This window comes from Taudactylus pleione, unplaced genomic scaffold (genome assembly GCF_031769625.1).
Source record: "Taudactylus pleione unplaced genomic scaffold, aTauple2 ptg000333l, whole genome shotgun sequence".
NCBI lineage: Eukaryota > Metazoa > Chordata > Amphibia > Anura > Myobatrachidae > Taudactylus > Taudactylus pleione.
This window is the reverse complement of record NW_028284734.1, coordinates 1,882,631-1,906,654: the sequence shown is the minus strand read 5'-3', so window position 1 is coordinate 1,906,654 and position 24,024 is coordinate 1,882,631. Positions and strand designations below refer to the sequence as shown.

The 24,024-nt window shown below is 47.5% G+C and overlaps 1 protein-coding gene across 1 annotated transcript in view; it reads left to right on the top strand.

Annotated features, from left to right (window-relative positions):
* Positions 1-24,024, top strand: part of SV2C (synaptic vesicle glycoprotein 2C) — a 352,825-nt gene that overhangs the window by 96,773 nt on the left and 232,028 nt on the right. Inside the window, exon 2 of the mRNA XM_088443732.1 lies at positions 13,836-14,512. Coding sequence (XP_088299858.1) covers positions 13,951-14,512 — 562 coding nt within the window. The 5' untranslated portion in view covers positions 13,836-13,950. The remainder of the gene's footprint in view (positions 1-13,835; positions 14,513-24,024) is intronic.

Here is a 24,024-nt window from a genome sequence, read left to right as displayed (position 1 = left end):
TGTGTGCGCAGTAGCCGCAAGTGCATCAACAAAGTAGTGCCAAGCGTGCGCCTGTGTCATAAGTAAAGGGCCGGCTGGCTTGACCGTTAAGGGTGCTGTAACCCCCGAAAGTACACTCCAGTCCAAACCAAAAAAAAAATTATTTTCTGTGTTTGTGAATTGTGTGCGCAGTAGCCGCACGTGCATCAACAAAGTAGTGCCAAGCGTGCGCCTGTGTCATAAGTAAAGGGCCGGCTGGCTTGACCGTTAAGGGTGCTGTAACCCCCGAAAGTACACTCCAGTCCAAACCAAAAAAAAAATTATTTTCTGTGTTTGTGAATTGTGTGCGCAGTAGCCGCACGTGCATCAACAAAGTAGTGCCAAGCGTGCACCTGTGTCATAAGTAAAGGGCCGGTTGGCTTGACCGTTAAGGGTGCTGTAACCCCCGAAAGTACACTCCAGTCCAAACCCAAAAAAAAATTATTTTCTGTGTTTGTGAATTGTGTGCGCAGTAGCCGCACGTGCATCAACAAAGTAGTGCCAAGCGTGCGCCTGTGTCATAAGTAAAGGGCCGGCTGGCTTGACCGTTAAAGGGTGCTGTAACCCCCGAAAGTACACTCCAGTCCAAACCAAAAAAAAATTATTTTCTGTGTTTGTGAATTGTGTGCGCAGTAGCCGCACGTGCATCAACAAAGTAGTGCCAAGCGTGCGCCTGTGTCATAAGTAAAGGGCCGTCTGGCTTGACCGTTAAAGGGTGCTGTAACCCCCAAAGTACACTCCAGTCCAAACCAAAAAAAAAATTATTTTCTGTGTTTGTGAATTGTGTGCGCAGTAGCCGCACGTGCATCAACAAAGTAGTGCCAAGCGTGCGCCTGTGTCATAAGTAAAGGGCCGGCTGGCTTGACCGTTAAAGGGTGCTGTAACCCCCGAAAGTACACTCCAGTCCAAACCAAAAAAAAATTATTTTCTGTGTTTGTGAATTGTGTGCGCAGTAGCCGCACGTGCATCAACAAAGTAGTGCCAAGCGTGCGCCTGTGTCATAAGTAAAGGGCCGGCTGGCTTGACCGTTAAAGGGTGCTGTAACCCCCAAAGTACACTCCAGTCCAAACCAAAAAAAAAATTATTTTCTGTGTTTGTGAATTGTGTGCGCAGTAGCCGCACGTGCATCAACAAAGTAGTGCCAAGCGTGCGCCTGTGTCATAAGTAAAGGGCCGGCTGGCTTGACCGTTAAGGGTGCTGTAACCCCCGAAAGTACACTCCAGTCCAAACCAAAAAAAAAATTATTTTCTGTGTTTGTGAATTGTGTGCGCAGTAGCCGCACGTGCATCAACAAAGTAGTGCCAAGCGTGTGCCTGTGTCATAAGTAAAGGGCCGGCTGGCTTGACCGTTTTAAGGGTGCTGTAACCCCCAAAGTACACTCCAGTCCAAACCAAAAAAAAATTTATTTTCTGTGTTTGTGAATTGTGTGCGCAGTAGCCGCACGTGCATCAACAAAGTAGTGCCAAGCGTGCGCCTGTGTCATAAGTAAAGGGCCGGCTGGCTTGACCGTTAAAGGGTGCTGTAACCCCCAAAAGTACACTCCAGTCCAAACAAAAAAAAAATTATTTTCTGTGTTTGTGAATTGTGTGCGCAGTAGCCGCACGTGCATCAACAAAGTTGTGCCAAGTGTGCGCCTGTGTCATAAGTAAAGGGCCGGCTGGCTTGACCGTTAAAGGGTGCTGTAACCCCCAAAGTACACTCCAGTCCAAACCAAAAAAAAAATTATTTTCTGTGTTTGTGAATTGTGTGCGCAGTAGCCGCACGTGCATCAACAAAGTAGTGCCAAGCGTGCGCCTGTGTCATAAGTAAAGGGCCGGCTGGCTTGACCGTTAAAGGGTGCTGTAACCCCCAAAGTACACTCCAGTCCAAACCAAAAAAAAAATTATTTTCTGTGTTTGTGAATTGTGTGCGCAGTAGCCGCACGTGCATCAACAAAGTAGTGCCAAGCGTGCACCTGTGTCATAAGTAAAGGGCCGGCTGGCTTGACCGTTAAAGGGTGCTGTAACCCCCAAAGTACACTCCAGTCCAAACCAAAAAAAAAATTATTTTCTGTGTTTGTGAATTGTGTGCGCAGTAGCCGCACGTGCATCAACAAAGTAGTGCCAAGCGTGCGCCTGTGTCATAAGTAAAGGGCCGGCTGGCTTGACCGTTAAAGGGTGCTGTAACCCCCGAAAGTACACTCCAGTCCAAACCAAAAAAAAATTATTTTCTGTGTTTGTGAATTGTGTGCGCTGTAGCCGCACGTGCATCAACAAAGTAGTGCCAAGCGTGCGCCTGTGTCATAAGTAAAGGGCCGGCTGGCTTGACCGTTAAAGGGTGCTGTAACCCCCAAAGTACACTCCAGTCCAAACCAAAAAAAAAATAATTTTCTGTGTTTGTGAATTGTGTGCGCAGTAGCCGCACGTGCATCAACAAAGTAGTGCCAAGCGTGCGCCTGTGTCATAAGTAAAGGGCCGGCTGGCTTGACCGTTAAAGGGTGCTGTAACCCCCGAAAGTACACTCCAGTCCAAACCAAAAAAAAATAATTTTCTGTGTTTGTGAATTGTGTGCGCAGTAGCCGCACGTGCATCAACAAAGTAGTGCCAAGCGTGCGCCTGTGTCATAAGTAAAGGGCCGGCTGGCTTGACCGTTAAAGGGTGCTGTAACCCCCAAAGTACACTCCAGTCCAAACCAAAAAAAAATAATTATTTTCTGTGTTTGTGAATTGTGTGCGCAGTAGCCGCACGTGCATCAACAAAGTAGTGCCAAGCGTGCGCCTGTGTCATAAGTAAAGGGCCGGCTGGCTTGACCGTTAAAGGGTGCTGTAACCCCCGAAAGTACACTCCAGTCCAAACCAAAAAAAAATTATTTTCTGTGTTTGTGAATTGTGTGCGCAGTAGCCGCACGTGCATCAACAAAGTAGTGCCAAGCGTGCGCCTGTGTCATAAGTAAAGGGCCGGCTGGCTTGACCGTTAAGGGTGCTGTAACCCCCGAAAGTACACTCCAGTCCAAACCAAAAAAAAATTATTTTCTGTGTTTGTGAATTGTGTGCGCAGTAGCCGCACGTGCATCAACAAAGTAGTGCCAAGAGTGCGCCTGTGTCATAAGTAAAGGGCCGGCTGGCTTGACCGTTAAAGGGTGCTGTAACCCACAAAGTACACTCCAGTCCAAACCAAAAAAAAAATTATTTTCTGTGTTTGTGAATTGTGTGCGCAGTAGCCGCACGTGCATCAACAAAGTAGTGCCAAGCGTGCGCCTGTGTCATAAGTAAAGGGCCGGCTGGCTTGACCGTTAAGGGTGCTGTAACCCCCGAAAGTACACTCCAGTCCAAACCAAAAAAAAAATTATTTTCTGTGTTTGTGAATTGTGTGCGCAGTAGCCGCACGTGCATCAACAAAGTAGTGCCAAGCGTGCGCCTGTGTCATAAGTAAAGGTCCGGCTGGCTTGACCGTTAAGGGTGCTGTAACCCCCGAAAGTACACTCCAGTCCAAACCAAAAAAAAAATTATTTTCTGTGTTTAGCCGCACGTATATATCAAATCGATATAACATAAATGGAGGACCAAACTTTCTCCGATAAAAATAAAATAGAGAAAGATCAAGAACCACTTCCTCCTAGTGCTGAAGCTGCTGCCACTAGTCATGACATAGACGATAACATGCCATCAACGTCGTCTGCCAAGGCCGATGCCCAATGTCATAGTAGAGGGCACATACAATCCCAAATGGCAAAGTTCAGGAAAATGACCTTGAAAAAGACATTTAAATCAGCTGAAGAGAAACGTAAACTTGCCAATATGCCATTTACGACACGGAGTGGCAAGGAACAGCTAAGGTAGATGCCTAGTATGTTCATGACTAGTGGTTCTGCTTCACATGACGATGGAAGCCCTCCTCCCACTAAAAAAATCAAAAGAGTTAAGCTGGCAAAAGCACAGCGAAGAACTGTGCTTTCTAAGAAGATATCACAAATCCCCAAGGAGAGTCCAAGTGTGGTGGTGGTTGCGATGCCTGACCTTCCCAGCACTGGACGGGAAGAGGTGGCTCTTTCCACCATTTGCACGCCCCCTGCAAGTGCTGAAAGGAGCACCCACAGTCCACTTGCTGATATGCAAATTGAAGATGTCACTGTTGAAGTACAACAGGATGAGGATACTGGTGTAGCTGGCGCTGAGGAGGAAGTTGGCGAGGAGGATTCTGATGGTGATGTGGTTTGTTTAAATCAGGCTCCGGGGGAGACAGTTGTTGTCCGTGGGATGAAAAAGCCCATCACGGTCATGCCTGGGCAGAAGACCAAACATTCCACCTCTTTGGTCTGGCAATATTTCTATCCAAATCCGGACAACAACTGTCTTGCCATATGTACCATATGTAAAGGTGAAATAAGTAGGGGTAGGGACGTCAACCACCTAGGAACATCCTCCCTTATACGGCACCTGCAGCGCGTTCATAAAAAGTTACTGTCAAGTTCAGAAACTTTGGCTAAGACTGTAAGCAGTCCAGGGACACCTAAATCCCGTTGTCCTGTTGTATCCAAGCGCCTGCAAACCACACCGTCAACTCCCTCCTCGTCAATTTCCTCCTTAGTCAGGATCGGAAGTAGTCCTGCAGGCTATGTCACTGGCATGACTGACTCTCCTATCCGGGATTCCTCTGGAGGATCCTGCATTGCTACGCCTACACTGCTGCCGCTGCTGCTGTTGCTGCTGCTGGGAGTCGTTCATCATCCCAGAGAGGAAGTAGGAACACCACTACTTTTACTAAACAATTGACCCTCCAACAGTCCTTAGCGAGGAGGATGAAGTACGACAGCAGTCATCCTGAAGCAAAACGTATAACTGAGGCCTTGACTGCTATGTTGGTGTTAGACGTGTGTCCGGTATCCGCCATTAGTGCAGTGGGATTTAGACAATTGATGGAGGTAGTGTGTCCCCGGTTCCAAATCCCGTCTAGATTCCACTTCACTAGGCAGGCGATACCGAGACTGTACAGAAACGTCAGAAAAAGTGTCCTCAGTGTCCTGAAAAATGCCGTTGTACACAATGTCCACTTAACCACGGACATGTGGACAAGTGGAACAGGGCAGACTAAGGACTATATGACTGTGACAGCCCACTGGGTAGATGTATCACCTTACGCAGCAACAGCAGCAGCGTCACCAGTAGCAGCATCTCAGAAACGCCAGCTCGTTACAAGGCAGGCTACGCTGTGTATCACCGGTTTCAGTAAGAGGCACACCGCCGACAACCTCTTAGAGAAACTGAGGGAAATCATCGCCCAGTGGCTTACCCCACTTAGACTCTCCTGGGGATTTGTGATATCTGACAACGCCACCAATATTGTGCGGGCATTACATCTGGGCAAATTCCAGTACGTCCCATGTTTTGCTCACACAATAAACTTGGTGGTGCAGAATTTTCTGAAAAGCGACAGGGGCGTGCAGGAGACGCTTTGGGTGGCCCGAAAAATTTCTGGCCACTTTCGCCATTCAGCGACTGCGTGCCGAAGACTGGAGCGCCAGCAAACACTCTTGAACCTGCCCCGCCATCACCTGAAGCAAGAGGTTGTGACGCGGTGGAACTCAACCCTCTATATGCTTCAGAGGATGGAGGAGCAGCAAAAGGCCATACAAGCCTATACATCCACCTATGACATAGGCAAAGGAGGGGGTATGCACCTGACTCAAGCGCAGTGGAGAATGATTTCGGTGTTGTGCAAGGTTCTCCAGCCCTTCGAACTTGCCACACGTGAAGTCAGTTCAGACACAGCCAGTTTGAGTCAGGTCATTCCCCTCATCAGGCTTTTGCAGAAGCAGCTGGAGAAAGTGAAGGAGGAGCTAAGACGGAGCGATTCCGCTCGGCATGTGGGACTTGTGGATGAAGCCCTTCATTCGCTTTGCCAGGATTCCAGGGTGGTCAATCTGTTGAAATCAGACCACTACATTTTGGCCACCGTGCTTGATCCTAGGTTTAAAGCCTATGTGGTGTCTCTCTTTCCGGCCGACACAAGCCTGCAGAGGTGCAAAGACCTGCTGGTGAACACACTGTCAGCTGAAGCGGAACGTGACACGTCAACGGCTCCTTCTTCATTTTCTCCCGCAACTGGGGCTGCCAGGAAAAAACTTAGGTATCCTAAGCAACCCGCTGGCGGTGATGCAGGGCAGGCAGGACCAAGTTTGGACATCTGGTCCGGACTGAAGGACCTGGCAACAATTTCTGACATGTCTACTGTCACTGCATATGATACTGTCACCATTGACAGAATGGTGGACGATTACATCGGTGACAGCATCCAAGTAGGCATGTCAGACAGTCCATACCTGTACTGGCAGGAAAAAGAGGCAATTTGGAGGCCCCTGTACAAGCTGGCTCTATTTTACCTGAGTTGCCCCCCCTCCAGTGTGTACTCCGAAAGAGTGTTTAGTGCAGCCGGGAACCTTGTCAGCGAAAGGCGTAGGAGGTTGCTTCCACAGAATGTGGAGAAGATGATGTTCATCAAAATGAATTATCAGCTCTTCCAGGGAGACCAGCCTCCAGAAGGTACAGAGGGACCTGTGGTGGTGGATTCAAGTGGGGACGAGTTAATACTTTGTGAGGATGAGGATGTACACACTGAAGAGGGTGAGGAATCGGTGGATGAGGAGGATGAGGATGACATCTTGCCTCCGTAGAGCCAGTTTGTGCAGGGACACATTAATTGCCAGCTTGTTTTGTGGGGGCCCAAACGAACCAATCATTTCAGCCACTGTTGTGTGGCAGACCCTGGCGCTGAAATGATTGATTTGTTAAAGTGTGCATGTCCTGTTTATACAACATAAGGGTGGGTGGGAGGGCCCAAGGACAATTCCATCTTGCACTTCTTTTTTTTCTTTGCATTATGTACAGTTTGGGGCCTAGTTTTTCTAACTGCCATCCTGTCTGCCACTGCAGTGTCACTCCTAGATGGGTCACGTGTTTGTGCCGCCCACTCGTGTCGCTTAGCATAGTCATCCAGCTACCTCGGTGCAACCTTTTGGACATGAAAACACTATTGTGAGGTGTGAGGTGTTCAGAATAGACTGGAAATGAGTGGAAATTAAGGTTATTGAGGTTAATAATAGCATAGGAGCAGAGAAACCAACAAATTCTGTGATTTTAGCTGTTTTTATGCTTTTTAAAAAAAAAATACAGATCCAAAACACAAAACCCAGAACCCAAAACACGGAAGGGTGGTTTTGGCAAAACCAATCCAGATCCAAAACACGAAGAAAGATCCAGATCCAAAACCAAAACACAAAACACGAAAAGTGGCCGGTGCACACCCCTAATTACAATTATGGGAAATGCGATCTGATTACTAAAAATAAGTCATACTTAGGTGTTGGAGTAGAATTTTACAAATTCTACTTCAATTGCCTTGTAAATAACTATAGGTGATACTAAAATAATGTGAAAAGGGTGTGAAAACACCCTTTTTCACTTTATTTTAGTCAAAATAATGTTAATAAATAGAGCCCTTAGTAACAGCAAATGGCATTACACTGCATGTCTCTCACATGTTGTATAGTGTATCAGCTGTCTTAAGAGGTATCATAACATTAAAACAAAAGCAGCTGTGGCTTTTTATGCATGGCAACTTGAGCAAAAATCAACCATAAAACATCTCCAACAATGTCAGCCAGCGTCTGTACTTAGGTCCTGATTCAGAGGTGCTCGCTATTTGCTTCCAGGCTGCACGCATCGCTGTGGGTGACCACCCACAGGTTGTGCGGGCGGCCTGGCGATGGACGTGATTATCGCGACCATCGGGCTTGCGACGAGACCCTTGTGGTAGGGTCTCGTCCATCGCAAGCCCCAGTGAACTTCCTGCTCTAATAGAGCAGGAAGTTCACTACTGACATCACGTGTGTTGTCAGTAGGGCCGCCCACGAACGGCAAGTTTTCCTTCAAGAACGCCTCCGTTTGTCCAGCCACCCCCCCCCTCCCAGTCTACAAAACTGGGCGAGCTGTCTATCAACATCGACAGCTGCCCCGTCTTGAAGCGAGCCCCGGAGCGAGTGATTTCTCACTCCCCCCGGGGCTCGTGCATGCGCAATGGCCGACCATCGACCCGCTTGCGAGCACTATGCACTCGCGAGCGGGTCTGAATCAGGCCCTTAGTCCTTCTGAGATGTAGCGTAGACTATCATTCATGTGCTCTCAGTGATTCAAGTCTTGTCTGATCCTAAGTGAAGGCCACAGCAGGATCCTGCATTTTGATGTTACTACGTACTGTAGTCATCATACTCCCATTGTATATCTGGAAAAACACGGAGCAAATTTTTGGTCATGAATATAAAAAAAATTTCTACAACACGTGTAGCTACTACATTAGTCAAATAGGAAGCGTTAGTCCAGGGCCGGCTCCAGGGTGTCCCGCTCCCTGTGCAGGATGTCAACTCATCGCCCCATAATCTTGCATGCCCAAAATGGGGGTATGGCCTAATTACCATAGATCACGCCCCCTAAATGACGTTGGCCCGTGCCCATATGGCATGCCTCCCGTTAATGTCAGGCTGGGGGCGAGCCCAGCACTACTGTATGTCAGTAGCTGGGCTGTCCCCAGCCCTCTTCCTGCACTGAATGGATGATTCCTCTTCTCCAGAGCCAGCACCGCTGTGACGGTGGAGGTGCCCAACCTCCCGACAGCCCGCGGGACGGTGGAACAGCGGGGCATTGCCCGAAAAACCGGACTGTCCCGCTGAAATCGGGAATGGCTGGGGGGGTGCGCTCTCTATGGAGTGGCGCCCCTGTTCGACCGCAGTGGTCTAACATGCCTCGAGCCGGCCCTGCGTTAGTCAAAAATTCTGTAGTCCTTTGAAATGTGCTTTCAGCCCCTCCTCTTCCACACATGTGACTAGCCCAGGCCCTGAGCCTTTGAGAAGAGAGGGTTCCAGAAACTACTGGTAAAAGATATAAGTGAAGAAACTTCTCTTTGGTGCAGGTTGATCCAAAAATAAAAATGAGTCCACTGATCTGTAATGAATATGTATATGTATTGAAAGTTCATAGAAAATATATCATTGGTCAATATTGAGATGGAGATGGAATCATTATGGCATAATTTTTGTTTTACGCATTTCATGGATGTGCTGGCCTGCCACCTGCATCAGACTAGTATGGGTTTATTTACTAAGCAGTGTTAGGAGACAGAGTGATAAGGTGCCAGCCAATCAGCTCCCAACTGTCATTTTTCAAACACAGCCTGTGAGATGGCAGTTGGGAGCTGATTGGCTGGCACCTTATCACTTTTCACTAGGTTATGCAGGTTTGTTTATGTTAACGTCTAATAGCGATTATGGACGCAGTCCAGCGATTGTTTGCCATTGCACATGCATACCTCCCAACATGACCCTCTCTAGGAGGGACACAATGCTCTGGTCCTGGACTTCCCTGGTAAGAGGTGGGGCTGCAGCGCAGTTCAAAAATCAAATAGGGGAGCAGCACCAACTGTCATTTCACACGCTGCCAAACATCACTGGCTGGGACTCACTGGCAGTTGGTGTGACTCCCCTATTTGAACTGTGGACTGTGCTGCAGCCCCACCTCTGGAGCCGCAACCAATCATAAATTACAAGGGAAGTCCAGGACCAGAGCATTGTGTCACTCCTGGAGAGGGTCATGTTGGGAGGTATGCACATGCGTACAAGCCGCACTGTGTGTACGGACGCACACGGACGCACAAAGGAATCCATTGCAAAGTGAGTGACAGGCTGTCAGCGTTTGGGGGTGATGTCGGGGGAGTGGTCAAAAAAAGGCAGGCGTGTCTGTACGTTGGAATGCAGTTTAATGGGCGTGCATAAATTAGTCACTGCGATTGCATACGCAGCATGAGAGCTCACTGCATGCGACGAAACTTGCAGTTTCTGGTCAGACCTGCTGTAAATGCTGCGTGACTGTCCGACGTGCGACGATGGTACTTATTTATACACAGAAAAGCGGGGTTGGACGGATATGAGAAAGCAGCAGTGGGCGTACCTATGCCGGCTGTGCTGTGGCAAGCATTCGCATATTTTCACAGCTAATGCGTACGCTGCTGAATCAGGCCTCAAGTTGTGATATCCATGCTGTAATAACAGTCTTGGCAGAATCAACAAACAGGTAAAAGCATAAAAGTGTGTCATGACCATCATCCATCATAACCAAAGAGAAGGTTCTCCTCCAATAAGCTATCATGCTTTGCCTCACTAGGCATTTGCCTTGCATTACATTATAGGGAGCAGCCTATGTCACTATAATATTATTGATCCTATGGGGCAATGCCTTGTGAGTGTTACATAAGGACAGTGGTGTGTGAGTGTGTGGCACCTTGGTCACATAAGCTACAATACATACTACATTGTCAGCTGGATTCTAGCTCCAAATACAAAACAGTGGTCCGACCTGGGGGGCCCATAATTATACAAATGCTACTTACTTACCAGCATTTTAGAGTCTTGGTAGACATAAGGAAAGTATCCTGCCTAAATTGAGCACTGTTTGGGTAGGTTGGGGAGCCAGAGACCGCTAATGCTGAAGGAAAGTACTGACAGTTAAAAGTAACAGTGTTTGGGACTGGCTGTTTTTTTTCCCATTTATTTGTATATGTTCAATTAATCTTTAAGATAAAATAGTTCTCCACCTCCCTTACTTCAGCAGAGGGTCTGCTGTGATCATATCCTGGTGCGACAGAGGTACTGTGCCCACTAGATGGGAAATACACAGCAGAGGGTCTGCTGTGATCATATCCTGGTGCAATAGAGGTACTGTGCCCACTAGATGGGAAATACACAGCAGAGGGTCTGCTGTGATCATATCCTGGTGCAATAGAGGTACTGTGCCCACTAGATGGGAAATACACAGCAGAGGGTCTGCTGTGATCATATCCTGGTGCAATAGAGGTACTGTGCCCACTAGATGGGAAATACGCAGCACAGGGTCTGCTGTGATCATATCCTGGTGCGATTGAGGTACTGTGCCCACTAGATGGGAAATACGCAGCACAGGGTCTGGTGTGATCATATCCTGGTGTGATAGAGGTACTGTGCCCACTAGATGGGAAATACGCAGCACAGGGTCTGCTGTGATCATATCCTGGTGCGATTGTGGTACTGTGCCCACTAGATGGGAAATACGCAGCACAGGGTCTGGTGTGATCATATCCTGGTGCAATAGAGGTACTGTGCCCACTAGATGGGAAATACGCAGCACAGGGTCTGCTGTGATCATATCCTGGTGCTATAGAGGTACTGTGCCCACTAGATGGGAAATACGCAGCACAGGGTCTGCTGTGATCATACCCTGGTGCGATAGAGGTACTGTGCCCACTATATGGGGAATATGAAGTAGAGGGTCTGCAGTGGGTATATCCTGGTGTGATAGAGGTACTGTGCCCACTATATGGGGAATATGAAGTAGAGAGTCTGCTGTGATCATACCCTGGTGCGATAGAGGTACTGTGCCCACTATATGGGGAATATGAAGTAGAGGGTCTGCAGTGGGCATATCCTGGTGAGATAGATGTACTGTGCCCACTATATGGGGAATATGAAGTAGAGGGTCTGCAGTGGGCATATCCTGGTGTGATAGAGGTACTGTGCCCACTATATGGGGAATATGAAGTAGAGAGTCTGCTGTGATCATACCCTGGTGCGATAGAGGTACTGTGCCCACTATATGGGGAATATGAAGTAGAGGGTCTGCAGTGGGCATATCCTGGTGCGATAGAAGTACTGTGCCCATTAGATGGGAAATATGCACTAGAGGGTCTGCTGTGATCATATCCTGGTGCAATAGAGGTACTGTGCCCACTATATGGGGAATATGAAGTAGAGGGTCTGCAGTGGGCATATGTCCACCAGATAGGAAGATCACCTACTGCACTCTATCATTTCAGTGAACAAAATGCAGATTGCTCATTTCTACAGTAGTTATGTATCTAAATGTGAATTTAGCTTTATTAAAATTATTATTGTTTGACATATTTTGCTTTCCTTTGCTGCAAGTGGCAAACTACAGAGAATGTAAAAAGAATGTTGAGAATAAGGCACACAGATTAATTCCCAGTGTACATTTGTATTTATATAAACTCCCATGCTGTATTGTTATGTTACATTGTAAATTAAGTATAATGATGTGGGTTTTTTTTTTTTACACTGCTTAATAAGATCAATAAATCTAACAACACGAATCATTACTATTTGGAATAATAAGCATCAGTGGGTATTAATAAAACATCGCACTCCTGTAAAAATGCCACAATGAAGTATTGTTGTATGATATGTAGCAGTTTGTGCCATTCTAATGAAATACATATTTACATTAACCAGCAAGGGTGCAATCATTTTAATTCTCTTGGTGGATAAAAGAACATATGCTCCAATCACAAGACAGAAGAGCGTATTTTACTACCGTATATAAAGGACCATACAACATTAGCAGTAATATTTAGTATAGGGACGCAATGTATGGTCTCTATAATAGGCAGAAGAGGTACAGAGGTATTGCCTTTTGAGTAGGGAGCTGCAGTTTCCTTGTGAAACTGCAGCTCCCTACTCAATGATGGATGCCAATGATGGATGCCACAATGATGGATGCCAATGTCATCCATCATTGTGGTGCCCAGAAAGCATGTATATATCAGGTTCCTCATTTCCCATATACTAGCAACACATGTATAAATGACATAGAATTGGAAAATCACATCTGTAAGCATGGTTCCATACAATCTGCACCCCTAGAAATCATTTGATCTCAATTGATTGGAGATATTTCAGACACTCTACTTTTCAGGTCTCTGCTGTTGGCCTGTGCGAACTGTCATCTACTCTCCACACTAGCACTTCCCAAATTCTGAATGGCCTAATATGCCCTATGGGCCACCCTGAATGTGGGCAAATTTGAAATGGAACCTTTCACTTTGTACTTAGGCGATACCTTCAGCAGGTATGTTGCTAGCGACGGATCAAAACCTTCATGGGCACCAAACTGGGGGGGAACATGTACAAAATGATTGGACCCTAGCCATCCAAGAAGCCATTCTCCCATCTTGTGTAGCCACACCCAATCCAGCTCTGCAACACCACGATATCCAAGATGGGGAGTTGCCACACTTCCAGAAGGCCACACCCCCTTTTTAAAGTACAAGGGCCCAGAACTTTTTATGGTGGCCCTGGTCATCTAGTCACTGGCATTCTAAGCCAACTACGAGCAGCAAGTCATATAGATATTCCCATAGTGAATAGCTCTAACATCCAATCTAAGTAAAGAAATAAAGTACAGGAACCCTGACTAGCTGTCTGGGATACTCACTATATGAATAGCAATATGATCTATTAATAACGTCATAGGTACAGTCATCTCTACTTGTAGATTTCCAAACCGAACGAGGTTTAGGAGGAAGTGCTGTTTGTTATCTAAATCGGTGTAAACCCTAAAAATTATTATTTTGCTTATGTTGTATTGCTAAAGGAAAAAAAAATGTTAGCCGCAGGGGGACCTGTATCAAACCTTCTGAAGAGGACAAGTGGAGAAATTGCTCTTAGCAACCAATCAGATTCTACCTAGCATTTTAAATAATGTAGTTAAATGATAGCTAGAAGTTGATTGGTTGCTATGGGAACTTCTCCACTTGTCCTCCTTAGACGGTTTGATACATCTCCCCCTCAGTAACTAGTCTATTTATTTTGCATGCTTGAGCAATAAATTAATATTCAAAGTAATTAAATTATTTATAAAACATTAGTTGAGAGCTCTGTCATATGGCAGCTAGTTCTATAGGGTCTTCATCATGGCCAGCTGTTCTCAGACGCTGTTGCTAAAATTGTTTTTCTCTTTGTTACAGATGCCTACTTCACGTTTGGTATAATATATCATCTGTGTAATAACAGAGGCACCATCCTAATCCATCAAATAAAGGTTTGTGCTTCCAGTTGTAGAGTAGTTAGTAATTGGACACAATGGAAGATAACTACAGAGATAGGACTTCACTAGCCAGAGGTGCAAAAGACATAGCTAAGGAAGCTAAGCGACACACAGCCAAGGCTACAAACAGAGTAAGGGAAGTTGAACATGATGGATATGCTCACAGAACTCAAGACCAGTTCCAAGATGAAGAGGAGTACTACACACATGGCAACTACAATGAAGAAGTGAATGAGGATGAAGGGTCTAGTGAAGCCACAGAAGGACATGATGAAGATGATGAGGTATATGATGGGGAATACCAGGGAATACCCAGTCAAGGAAAAGATGGCATGATTGCCCTAGGTCAACCCATTACCGATGAGTACAAGGCTCGGCATGAGCTAGAAAGTGAAAGGAAAGCTGATGAGGAAGAGCTAGCACAGCAGTATGAACTAATTATACAAGAATGTGGACATGGGCGCTTTCAGTGGACTCTCTTCTTTGTGCTTGGCATGGCTCTAATGGCTGATGGAGTGGAAGTGTTTGTGGTTGGTTTTGTGTTGCCGAGTGCAGAGACCGATATGTGCATACCTGACTCAGGCTCTGGATGGCTTGGTAAGTACAGGCTTTGCTATTTACATTATAATTGTGTTAAGTTGGAAGCAGGATTGGGCATTTTCTGGCTAGCATGTATTAATTCAATAAAGATGACCTCCTGTCTAAAATATAAATTGTATGGAACATTGTTAAGTCTGACAGTAAAGCATAAGGTGTACCAGAGGACTGAGGCATAAATATACAGTATGTTTGTCTAACACCTACTTTACATCAAATATTGACTCCATACGGCAGGACATAGCATCCCACTAGACCCTCAGCACTCCATTCCCTCCTTTCCCAGACCAACCTTCCCCATCCATCTTACCAACTTTGACATCTCTCTCCCCCATATCTGGAGAGAAATTATTGGCCCTCATCCAGTCTGCCACCCTTCCACCTCCCCCTGACCCTATCCCCTATCCCCTCTGTTACCTCTCTCCTTCTGCCTGTTCCCAACTTACCCACCCCCTCAATCTCTCCCTGTCATACGGCACTATCCCTTCTGCATTCTAGCATGCATTTGTCTCCCCCATTCTTAAAAAAACTACCTTTTATCCTAACACTCTCTCCAACTACCGACCCATCTCTTTCCTCCCTTTTGACTCCAAACTCGAGTGTATTGTTTACAACCGCCTTGCCACCTTACTTTTCTCCCACTCCCTGCATGGCCCATTTCAGTCTGACTTCCATCCTCTCCACTCCACTGAAACTGCCCTCGTGAAATTTAGCAATGACCTCCTTGCTGCCAAATCCAAGGGCTACTACTTTATACTCATTCTCCTCGATCTCTCTGCTTTTGACACTGTAGACCACACGCTCCTCATGCAAATACTTCACTCCATTTGTGTACGTCATACTGCCCTCTCCTGCCATTCATTCTATGTCTCCTCTCATGACTCCACCCCCCCCACTTCCACTAACTGTAGGTGTTCCCCTAGGTTGTGTTCTACTTCCACTATATGTCCTCTTTAGGTGAACTCATCAGCTCTTTTGGCCTCCAAGATCATCTCAATGCTAATGATACTCAGAATTACATTTCCTCCCCTGACCTCTCCCCCTCTATACTCATTCGTATCTCCAACTCTCTCCGCTATCTCTCCCTGGATGTCCCAGCATTTAAATGTAACATGTCTAAGACTGAGCTGATAATCTTCCTACCCTTCCACATAGCCTCACTTCTCACAAATTCATTATTTATTGACAGCACAACCTTTTCCTCTAGTCTCTAGGTGCGCTGTCTTGGAATTATCCTTGACTCCAAACTCTCCCTTAAATCACACATTCAGTACCTTTCGCAGTCCTGCCATTTCCATCTCAAAAATATTTCTCACCCTGGATGCTACTAAGACCCTCATCCACTCAATGGTCATCTCCAGATTGGATTACTGTAACATCCTCTTATCTGGCCTCCCTGGCTCCCACCTCTCTCCACTCCAATCTGTCCTCAGTGCTGCTGCTTGGCTTATCTTCCTCTCCAAACATTCTACATCTGCTTCCCCTCTCCTCCAAGCCCTACACTGGCTTCTCCCCTTCAGAACCCAATTCAAGCTTCTCACACTCACTTACAAAGCCCTCACCCAATTCCCTCCCATGTACATCTCTGACCTTATCTCGCTTCACACACATGCCCACCCACTTCACTCCACAAATGCACGCTGTCTCTCCTGCCAACTGATTACTTCCTTCCATTCCCATCTCATCCTATCCCACTGCTGCATGGTTCTTCCTCACTGTCAACCCCATCCATGTCACTGTCACCCCTGTCTGTCCCTTCCCTTTAGAATGTAAGCTCTCAAGAGCAGGGCCCTCTTCCTTTATGTGCTTCTCATACCCGACAGCCGTCCCCTTTTGGTGCGAGACCCGGAGCGACGGAGCGCATGTCGCTAGCCGGATCTCGCGCATGCGCATGTTGGAGCCGGCTCCGGCATGTGCAGTGGCCTAACATCGACCCGCTCGCGAGCGCAAGGCGCTTGCGAGCGGGTCTGAATCAAGCCCTATATGCATACAGATCCAGGCAAGTATTATTGTGTAGCTATCAAAGTGCTGACATGGGAGCTCATTCAGACCTGCTTGCAAGATGCGGCCGTTCGCTGGCAAAAAGGGGCCGGATATTCAAATTCCATGCTCGCACTGCGTGGTGTAAGGACGCCCTCTATGTCTTAGCAAGCGACGGCACTGAGCGCTCGCTAGTGTATAAAGACTCCCCCTTTCCCCTCGCAACACACGTCATCTCCTGGAATTGTTGGATTAATCGGTAACATCTAGAGCCATCGGAGCTGCTCGCAGCTCGCAGCCCTTGAGGTAGCCCTACCCCGCCGCAAGCACTGCGATCAGTGCTGGCTGAAATACATGCAGGTGACGTGTACCATGACGCCACTTTGCTAATTATGGACGCCCTTTAAACGGCGTTTTGTTGGCCTGACACGAGCACACGATTCCCCATCGCAGTGACTGGCTTGCGCATGCGCACTGCGACTTATACGCATGTGCACTGAGCAACAATCGCCCGGAGCAAGCGATTGTGCCTTAGCGAATGGGTCTGAATCAGGTCCATGGTGTAAACGTACAATGTAATGTACTCTTAGCCCAGGTTCAATACATATTGATTGGTGGATCAATATTCTAATCTTTGTTCACTAGTGACCATGACTGTCCCCCCGTCCCCCTGTGCACACAATATATTAACATAGGGGTTAATTCTGAGTTGGAAGCAAATAAAAACAGAGAATATAACTTTGCAACAGGCCAAAACCCAGTTGCAGATTGGGAGGGGTGTGTCCAAACTCAAATCTAACTTGCAGTGTAAAAATAGAGCTGCCCAGTATTAGTGGGCTACATACAAAAGCAGGCAGTATTTACCCTGCATGCAAAAATATTAAATGGATTTGCACCCCTTACATTGCAGCATGGCCTGATCCAGACAGAAAGTTGCTTGATTTTTTTTTGCTTCGCTTTCAACTCAGAATCAGCCCCATGTTATGGAATCGGTGTGTAATGGCGGCGGCTGTTTAGCCGCCGGATCAAATCCCGACAGCTGGAGGTAAGTGCCCTAACCCTCCCCTCTCCCCCCCTAACCCTCCCTTAGGGGTGCCTAACCTTAACCTCCCCAATAAAGCCTAACCCTAACCTCACCCCGGTAGTGCCTAAACCTAACCCCCCCTCCATGCACCCTAAACCTAACTCTCCTGGGGGGGTGCCTAACCCTGACCCCCCGTAGTGCTGCCTAAGCCTAACCCCCCTCGTCCCCTACCATAACACTCCCAGAGGGTGCCTATCCCTAAGTCCCCCTGGGTGTCCCTAAACCTAACCCTCTCCCCCACGCGTGGCTAGATGCTAAGACACCCAGCGTACCTTCAGTCGGTATGCCAGGTGTTGGGATTCCATAGTGGGGCTAATGATAGGCGTCAGGATTTCGACGCCTATCTGTAGTCCCATGTCGGGATGTAAGTGTCGGGATGTCGGCGGGCGGGATAGCGCCCGCCGGTATCCTGACTGCATCCTCCATGTTATACCCCTTCACACTGCCATCAAGTAACCCTGGTTAGTGCACATGAATGCGCTGCAACCCGGGTTACTGCACAGTGTGAAAGGGCCAGGTTGAAGTTTTCCCGGTCGATCAACCCGGCATTTCAACCTGGGCAACTAGAAGTGTTGAACACAAGTTCAACTTGGCTCATGGTGCACTGTGAACAGATAACCCGGGATCCGTTCACTGCATAGGGAGAGCCAGTGCTTGGAGATGAGATCATCTCCAAGCACCGGCTTATCACGTAACGCCGATGGCGTCATCGAACAGTTATTATTACCGGGTCGATCCACCAGTCTGAAAGGGGTCTCAGGAGGGTCGCACTCGGGATGGACTTGTGCACAAATCCCGTGTGCAACCTGCAATTAGCGATCTTAAAGGGGTATAATTCAAGTCAAAATTTGTAAAGTAACAATTGTCAGCTTGCAACAGTCATTATCCTTTTAGTTTTTTGCTTTCATTTCGTGAGGACTTTGTTGGTGTTTCCTTGTTTGGTTGTATGGAATAGAAAAGTATCAGCCATGACACTGTCTGGTATTTAGGGCCTGATTCAGAGATAGCTGGTATTGCACAGCTGCAGGGAGGCGGCTGTGCAGTAACGTGCAACTACTATGCTAATGCAGCACGAGGTGTCTGGTGTAAGTAGACGCTACCTGACTGCATTGCAGATCTGAGTGTTGCAATCTAAGACACAGCATTGGATCTACTGCGAGACCATTGACAATCTGAGTAACCCGGAGGTTACTCAGATTGCCTCTCGCAGTTCTATAGCCAAGGTCAGGACGTGTGCGTTGAAGACGCAGATCCTGGCCTGGCCCCACCTACAAAAAAGGGGAAACATGACCCCGTTTTGTAGAACATTCCCAGTCACTGTCTCCACTCCACCCTTCAAATGCTGCAGCATGTCAATCATGCTGTGGCTTGGGGGTACTGCAGGCGATATTGCAGAGGGAGGACCGCACATGCGCAGTACAGACCCAGCACAGGTCTCGTACAATTGGAGTATGACACAAACAATCGGGTTTGCCTACTACTCTGAATCAGGACCTTAACTTATTGGCTTATGATATGATAAATGACACTTTCCTCCACAGTACCACACACTTACCTTCTTATGGCAGCCTGTGATGGCTCCTCGGCTCTGTTTCAGAGGTGCAGCGCTGCATGACATCAAGCTTGCTGCGCCGCAATAGACAAAGAAAAGTTATTGCATCTGTCACTGCCAGCGCAGAAAAACAGCTCCCTGAATGGACCCCATTGCCTGCACTCTACTGATCTCTGCAGGAGTGCAAGCAATGGTTAGATCTAGTTTATCTGTGGGGCTCTGGGACCATGGAACCTCAGGGCCCAGTACAGCTGTGCCACCTCCCCCCCTGTCGCCAGGCCTGTTCATAGGCCCCAGAATGGGGGAGGGGGGGCAAAAGATGCTCCAGTGAACATACTGGGTCACAAGATAATCCCCTTTCTGGCTGCTCCACCTCCTCCCTCCCCACAGCCTCTCTCTGCCCACCTCCCGCGTCCTCCTCCCCTCTCCACCTAGCTCTGACCCCTACAGTGTGTGGCTAGCAACTTGTGGGCTGGTTACTCCTTTGGGACCAGCCCTGCGACCTTCTCCCCTCCCACTTCATATGTACCTCCCTGCTCCCCTTTCATCCTTTCTCTCTCCCATTGAAACAAACACCCCCCTTTTTCGCAACACACTCACACTCCCCATCGCGGCATCCCTGACCCGCACCCCCTTGTGGCACACTCCCCTAGCTGCACCCTTGACCCTCCCTTCACAGAACTCTACAACCCCCCCTTCCTCTTGTTTCCCACTGGGTCCAGCTGAAAATTAGTCTCAATGCACAGCTCAGCCAGGGTGGGAGCTCTGAGTGGATCTTCTCTCTTCGATTTCTTCATGAAGATAAGTCACTCACATTACATATATTTTAGGGTCATATTTATTATACACTTTTGTGGGAAATCACCCGAAAACTAACATTTTCGGGGTGATACCCGCAAAATGTAAGTATCCCCTGAATGTATTTTCCTGTTTCTAATCGCAATAGCTATAGTGTTATCCATTGTAGCCTATGGGCTACATATTGCACAATTTACCGGGAGAAGGATCATCCAGATTAATTGTGATAATAATGCCACCTGGAGAGGGCATTATCCATGGTCTCCCCTGGCTACCAGACTCCTGCTCCGCTCTAACAGGCAGAGCTGGCCCCAGTGATTAGCTGTGCAGTCTAAACAGACCACAGACTGATCACTGCCAAAAAAAAAAAATAGTAAGAAAAAAACTTACCTGAGTCCATGGACCGGAGATCGGGGCCCCGATGATGTCCTGCCTGCGGTCAGCTGGTCTCCCATCCTGCACCGGGACTAGGTTATCAGCTGACCGGGTCACAGTGCAGGATGGGAGATCAGCTGACCGGAGCCGCGGAGGACATCACCGGAGCCCGATCAAGTGTAAGTGTAATTAAGGGAGGGGGGGGCCGCGATCGCAGGGGGGTGGGGCTTAGAGGCGGCCAGTCGACGCATGTGAGGGCACTTGTCACTGCAATGCGAATTCAGTCACACTACAATCTGCATTTAAATGCGGATTGTAGTAAATAGAGCCCTATTTCACCAGAATCAAATACAATAACTACAATAATATTACCTGCAAAACAGACTTTGGTCCTCATTCAGAGCTGGACGCTCTGAGCAGAGCACTCGCTCTGAATGAGGGCCGTCCTCCATAAAAATGGAGCATCCTCCTGGACGCTCGTATAGCTGTGGGTCACCACCCACAGCACATACGAGCGTGCAGGATGATGGTCGCGATGGTCTTGACCATCGCAACCATCGCCAGTGCGACCAGCAGCATGTGGTCAGGTTTTTTGACCACAAGCCCTGGAGTGATTTTGGCTCTATCAGAGCCAAAATCACTCCCACTGACATCACTAGTGATGTCAGTGGGCCGGCTTCTGACGGTAGGCGTTCCCTTGGGAATGCCCCCGTCTGGGAGGCACGCCCCTGGCACGCCCACCAAAGGGGGCGTGCTGTCAATCAACATTGACAGCACGCCCCCTTTGATCAGACACAACGAGCGAAGGAAAGTCCTTCGCTCGTCGCATCTCGCGCATGCGCACGACGGAGCTCCCTCCGTCGTGCGCATGCTCAGTGCACACCATCGACCCACTTGCGAGCGGACAGCCACTCGCGAGTGGGTCTGAATCAGGCCCTTTGTTCCAGAGTGAGATAAATATCTACATCTAATTTCACACTTGTTTTACTATTGCAATCACCTAGTCTGAGTAAATTATATGGAGTAAAAGGCACATTTTTAACATCAGTTCAACCTAGGTTATTGTACTTAATTGGAAAATTAGTGTTAATAGCAGAAATATAGGGGTATATTTACTAAAGTGAGAGTTTTTAGCCAAAATCACACGGGATAAACCAGGTAACCACCACCGCCCCAACGCTCACAATCCGAACATAGACAAACATCACAACTACAAAACCACCAGTCTCACCACCACAAAGACACACACTTACACCGCACCAACATCACACCACCAACACACAACCAACCATACTACCTCAGGCACCCCGATATACAAAAAACTAGACTTAACGTACCAGCAATACATGTACAAGATTCACAACACAAAGAACCCATCAAACACACACAACAAAGATAACGACACAAACGACCAGGAACAAGACTCAGACTGCAACACATCATTTAGCATTCATGAAATAGAAGACCCATCCGAGTCGGAACACTACGAACAGCTAGCAAGACAATCGCTTAACCAAGGGTGGGTCAACACACTCAGAGGGACACCAGACCAAACAGTAACACAAACAGACAACACACAAGAAGCCACCCGACCACCACTGCCACCTCCATGTACACCCATCCACACAGACGAACAATGGTCACAGCATTTTTTAGATCTGGAGGCAGGCAACCGCACCTGCCTACCACCTACCCTAACACACACCCCAACAAGGCCAAAACACAAGCTAGACCAGCGAGACGAGGATGCAGAGGTGGACAAACCACCAAAACACTGACCAATCCCACACCACCCAACAGTACAGGTATCTTCAATCTAAGCAGCCACACCTTCACACCGAATGACATCTCCGTACTAAACAAAGGACTTAAATTCGCCCCACATAACCCTCTTAACAAATTCGAAGCTTACCTTGATTTAAACAGATTCATCCGGAAACTCACCCTCAAAAAATACTTCATGTCCAACCCCATCACAAAAGAACCCATACATAACCAATACAAACACACTAAACTCAAACCCCCATCCAGCTTCTTCCCCAGTCACCTAAAAGGCCACCTCATACACACCTTCGAACATCTGGTAACAGAGGACATCAACAAACTCAATATCTCTAACAAACGGCACAACCCAAACCTCACCACTAACGAAAAAAGTGCACTGAACAATCTCAAATCAGACAGAAACCTGATAATTAAACCAGCAGACAAGGGGGGGCATAGTACTCCTGGACAAACTCGACTACATCGCAGAATCACAGCGCATCCTTCAAGACAGAGACACATATGAGAAACTCAATTCTGACCCGACACTCAAGTTCAACCAAACACTCAAACGCATACTCCTGACCGGTTTAGACACAGGCATCCTCAATAAGCAGGAATATAACTTCATCCATAACCCAAACCCGGTCATACCCGTATTCTATTATCTCCCCAAGATACACAAAAGCACGACACACCCTCCAGGTAGACCCATCATTTCCGGCATCAATTCCATCTCATCTAATCTATCACAATACATCGACCACTATCTTCAACCATACGTCAAACGCCAACGCTCACACTTACAGGACACAACACACATACTAAAAATACTCGAGGACACCACCTGGGGGGATGACCACTGGTTAGTCACCAGCGACGTCACATCCCTATACATGATCACCAATCACCAACAGGGTCTTGACAGCATCAAACACCATCTCAATCACGACGACACACTGGAACCAGAACAGATCGCATTCATCCTCCAGGGCATTGAATACATTCTCACACACAATTACTTTTGGTTTGATGGGGACTTCCACCTGCAGAGGACTGGCACCGCTATGGGGACCAAGTTCGCGCCCAGTTATGCTAACCTGTTCATGAGCAGTTGGGAGGACTCCCACATATGGACGGGTCATGACTGGGATGCGAATTTGGTCCTATGGACCAGATACATAGACGACGTCCTCTGCATCTGGAAGGGTCCCCTACACACACTCCTTGACTTCATTCAATACATCAACAACAATGACTGGAACCTCAAATTCACAACCAATTACAGCCAATCCTCCGTCAACTTCTTAGACCTAGAAATATACATTGATAATCACCAGATACAGACCAAGACTTTTCAAAAACTCGTAGACGTCAACAGTCACATCCTCTCCAGTAGTGGTCATCACCCCTCCTGGCTCAGCAATATCCCCACAGGACAGTTCAAGCGGATCAGACGCAACTGCACAAAACTCACGGACTATCACGAACAAGCCAAAACACTTAAACAACAATTCACGGACAAAGCATACAAACCGTACACATTAGAAGCCACACTCACCCGAATAGGACTAGAAGATAGGAAACCACTTCTGGAATACAAACAACAACCACAAAACACAGACAACCACGTTCCCTTCATCACACAATTCAACACCCAGGCGACACAAATAAAAAGAATCATCAACAAACACTGGCACTTACTTAAGGAAGATGCACAACTGACAAGTATCCTACCCAACAGACACAAAGTCATCTACCGCAAGGCCCCCAACATCCATAACAAACTCGTATCCAACCACATTCCTCCACCCATCCGAACACAAAGCACTCTAGACAACTCCAAACTCACAGGGGGTTTCTTCCACTGCGGCTCATGTACCAACTGCGTCACACTAAAATATAGAAGCACCACACCCACTACAACATTCTCATCCACACAGACAAACACCACGTATA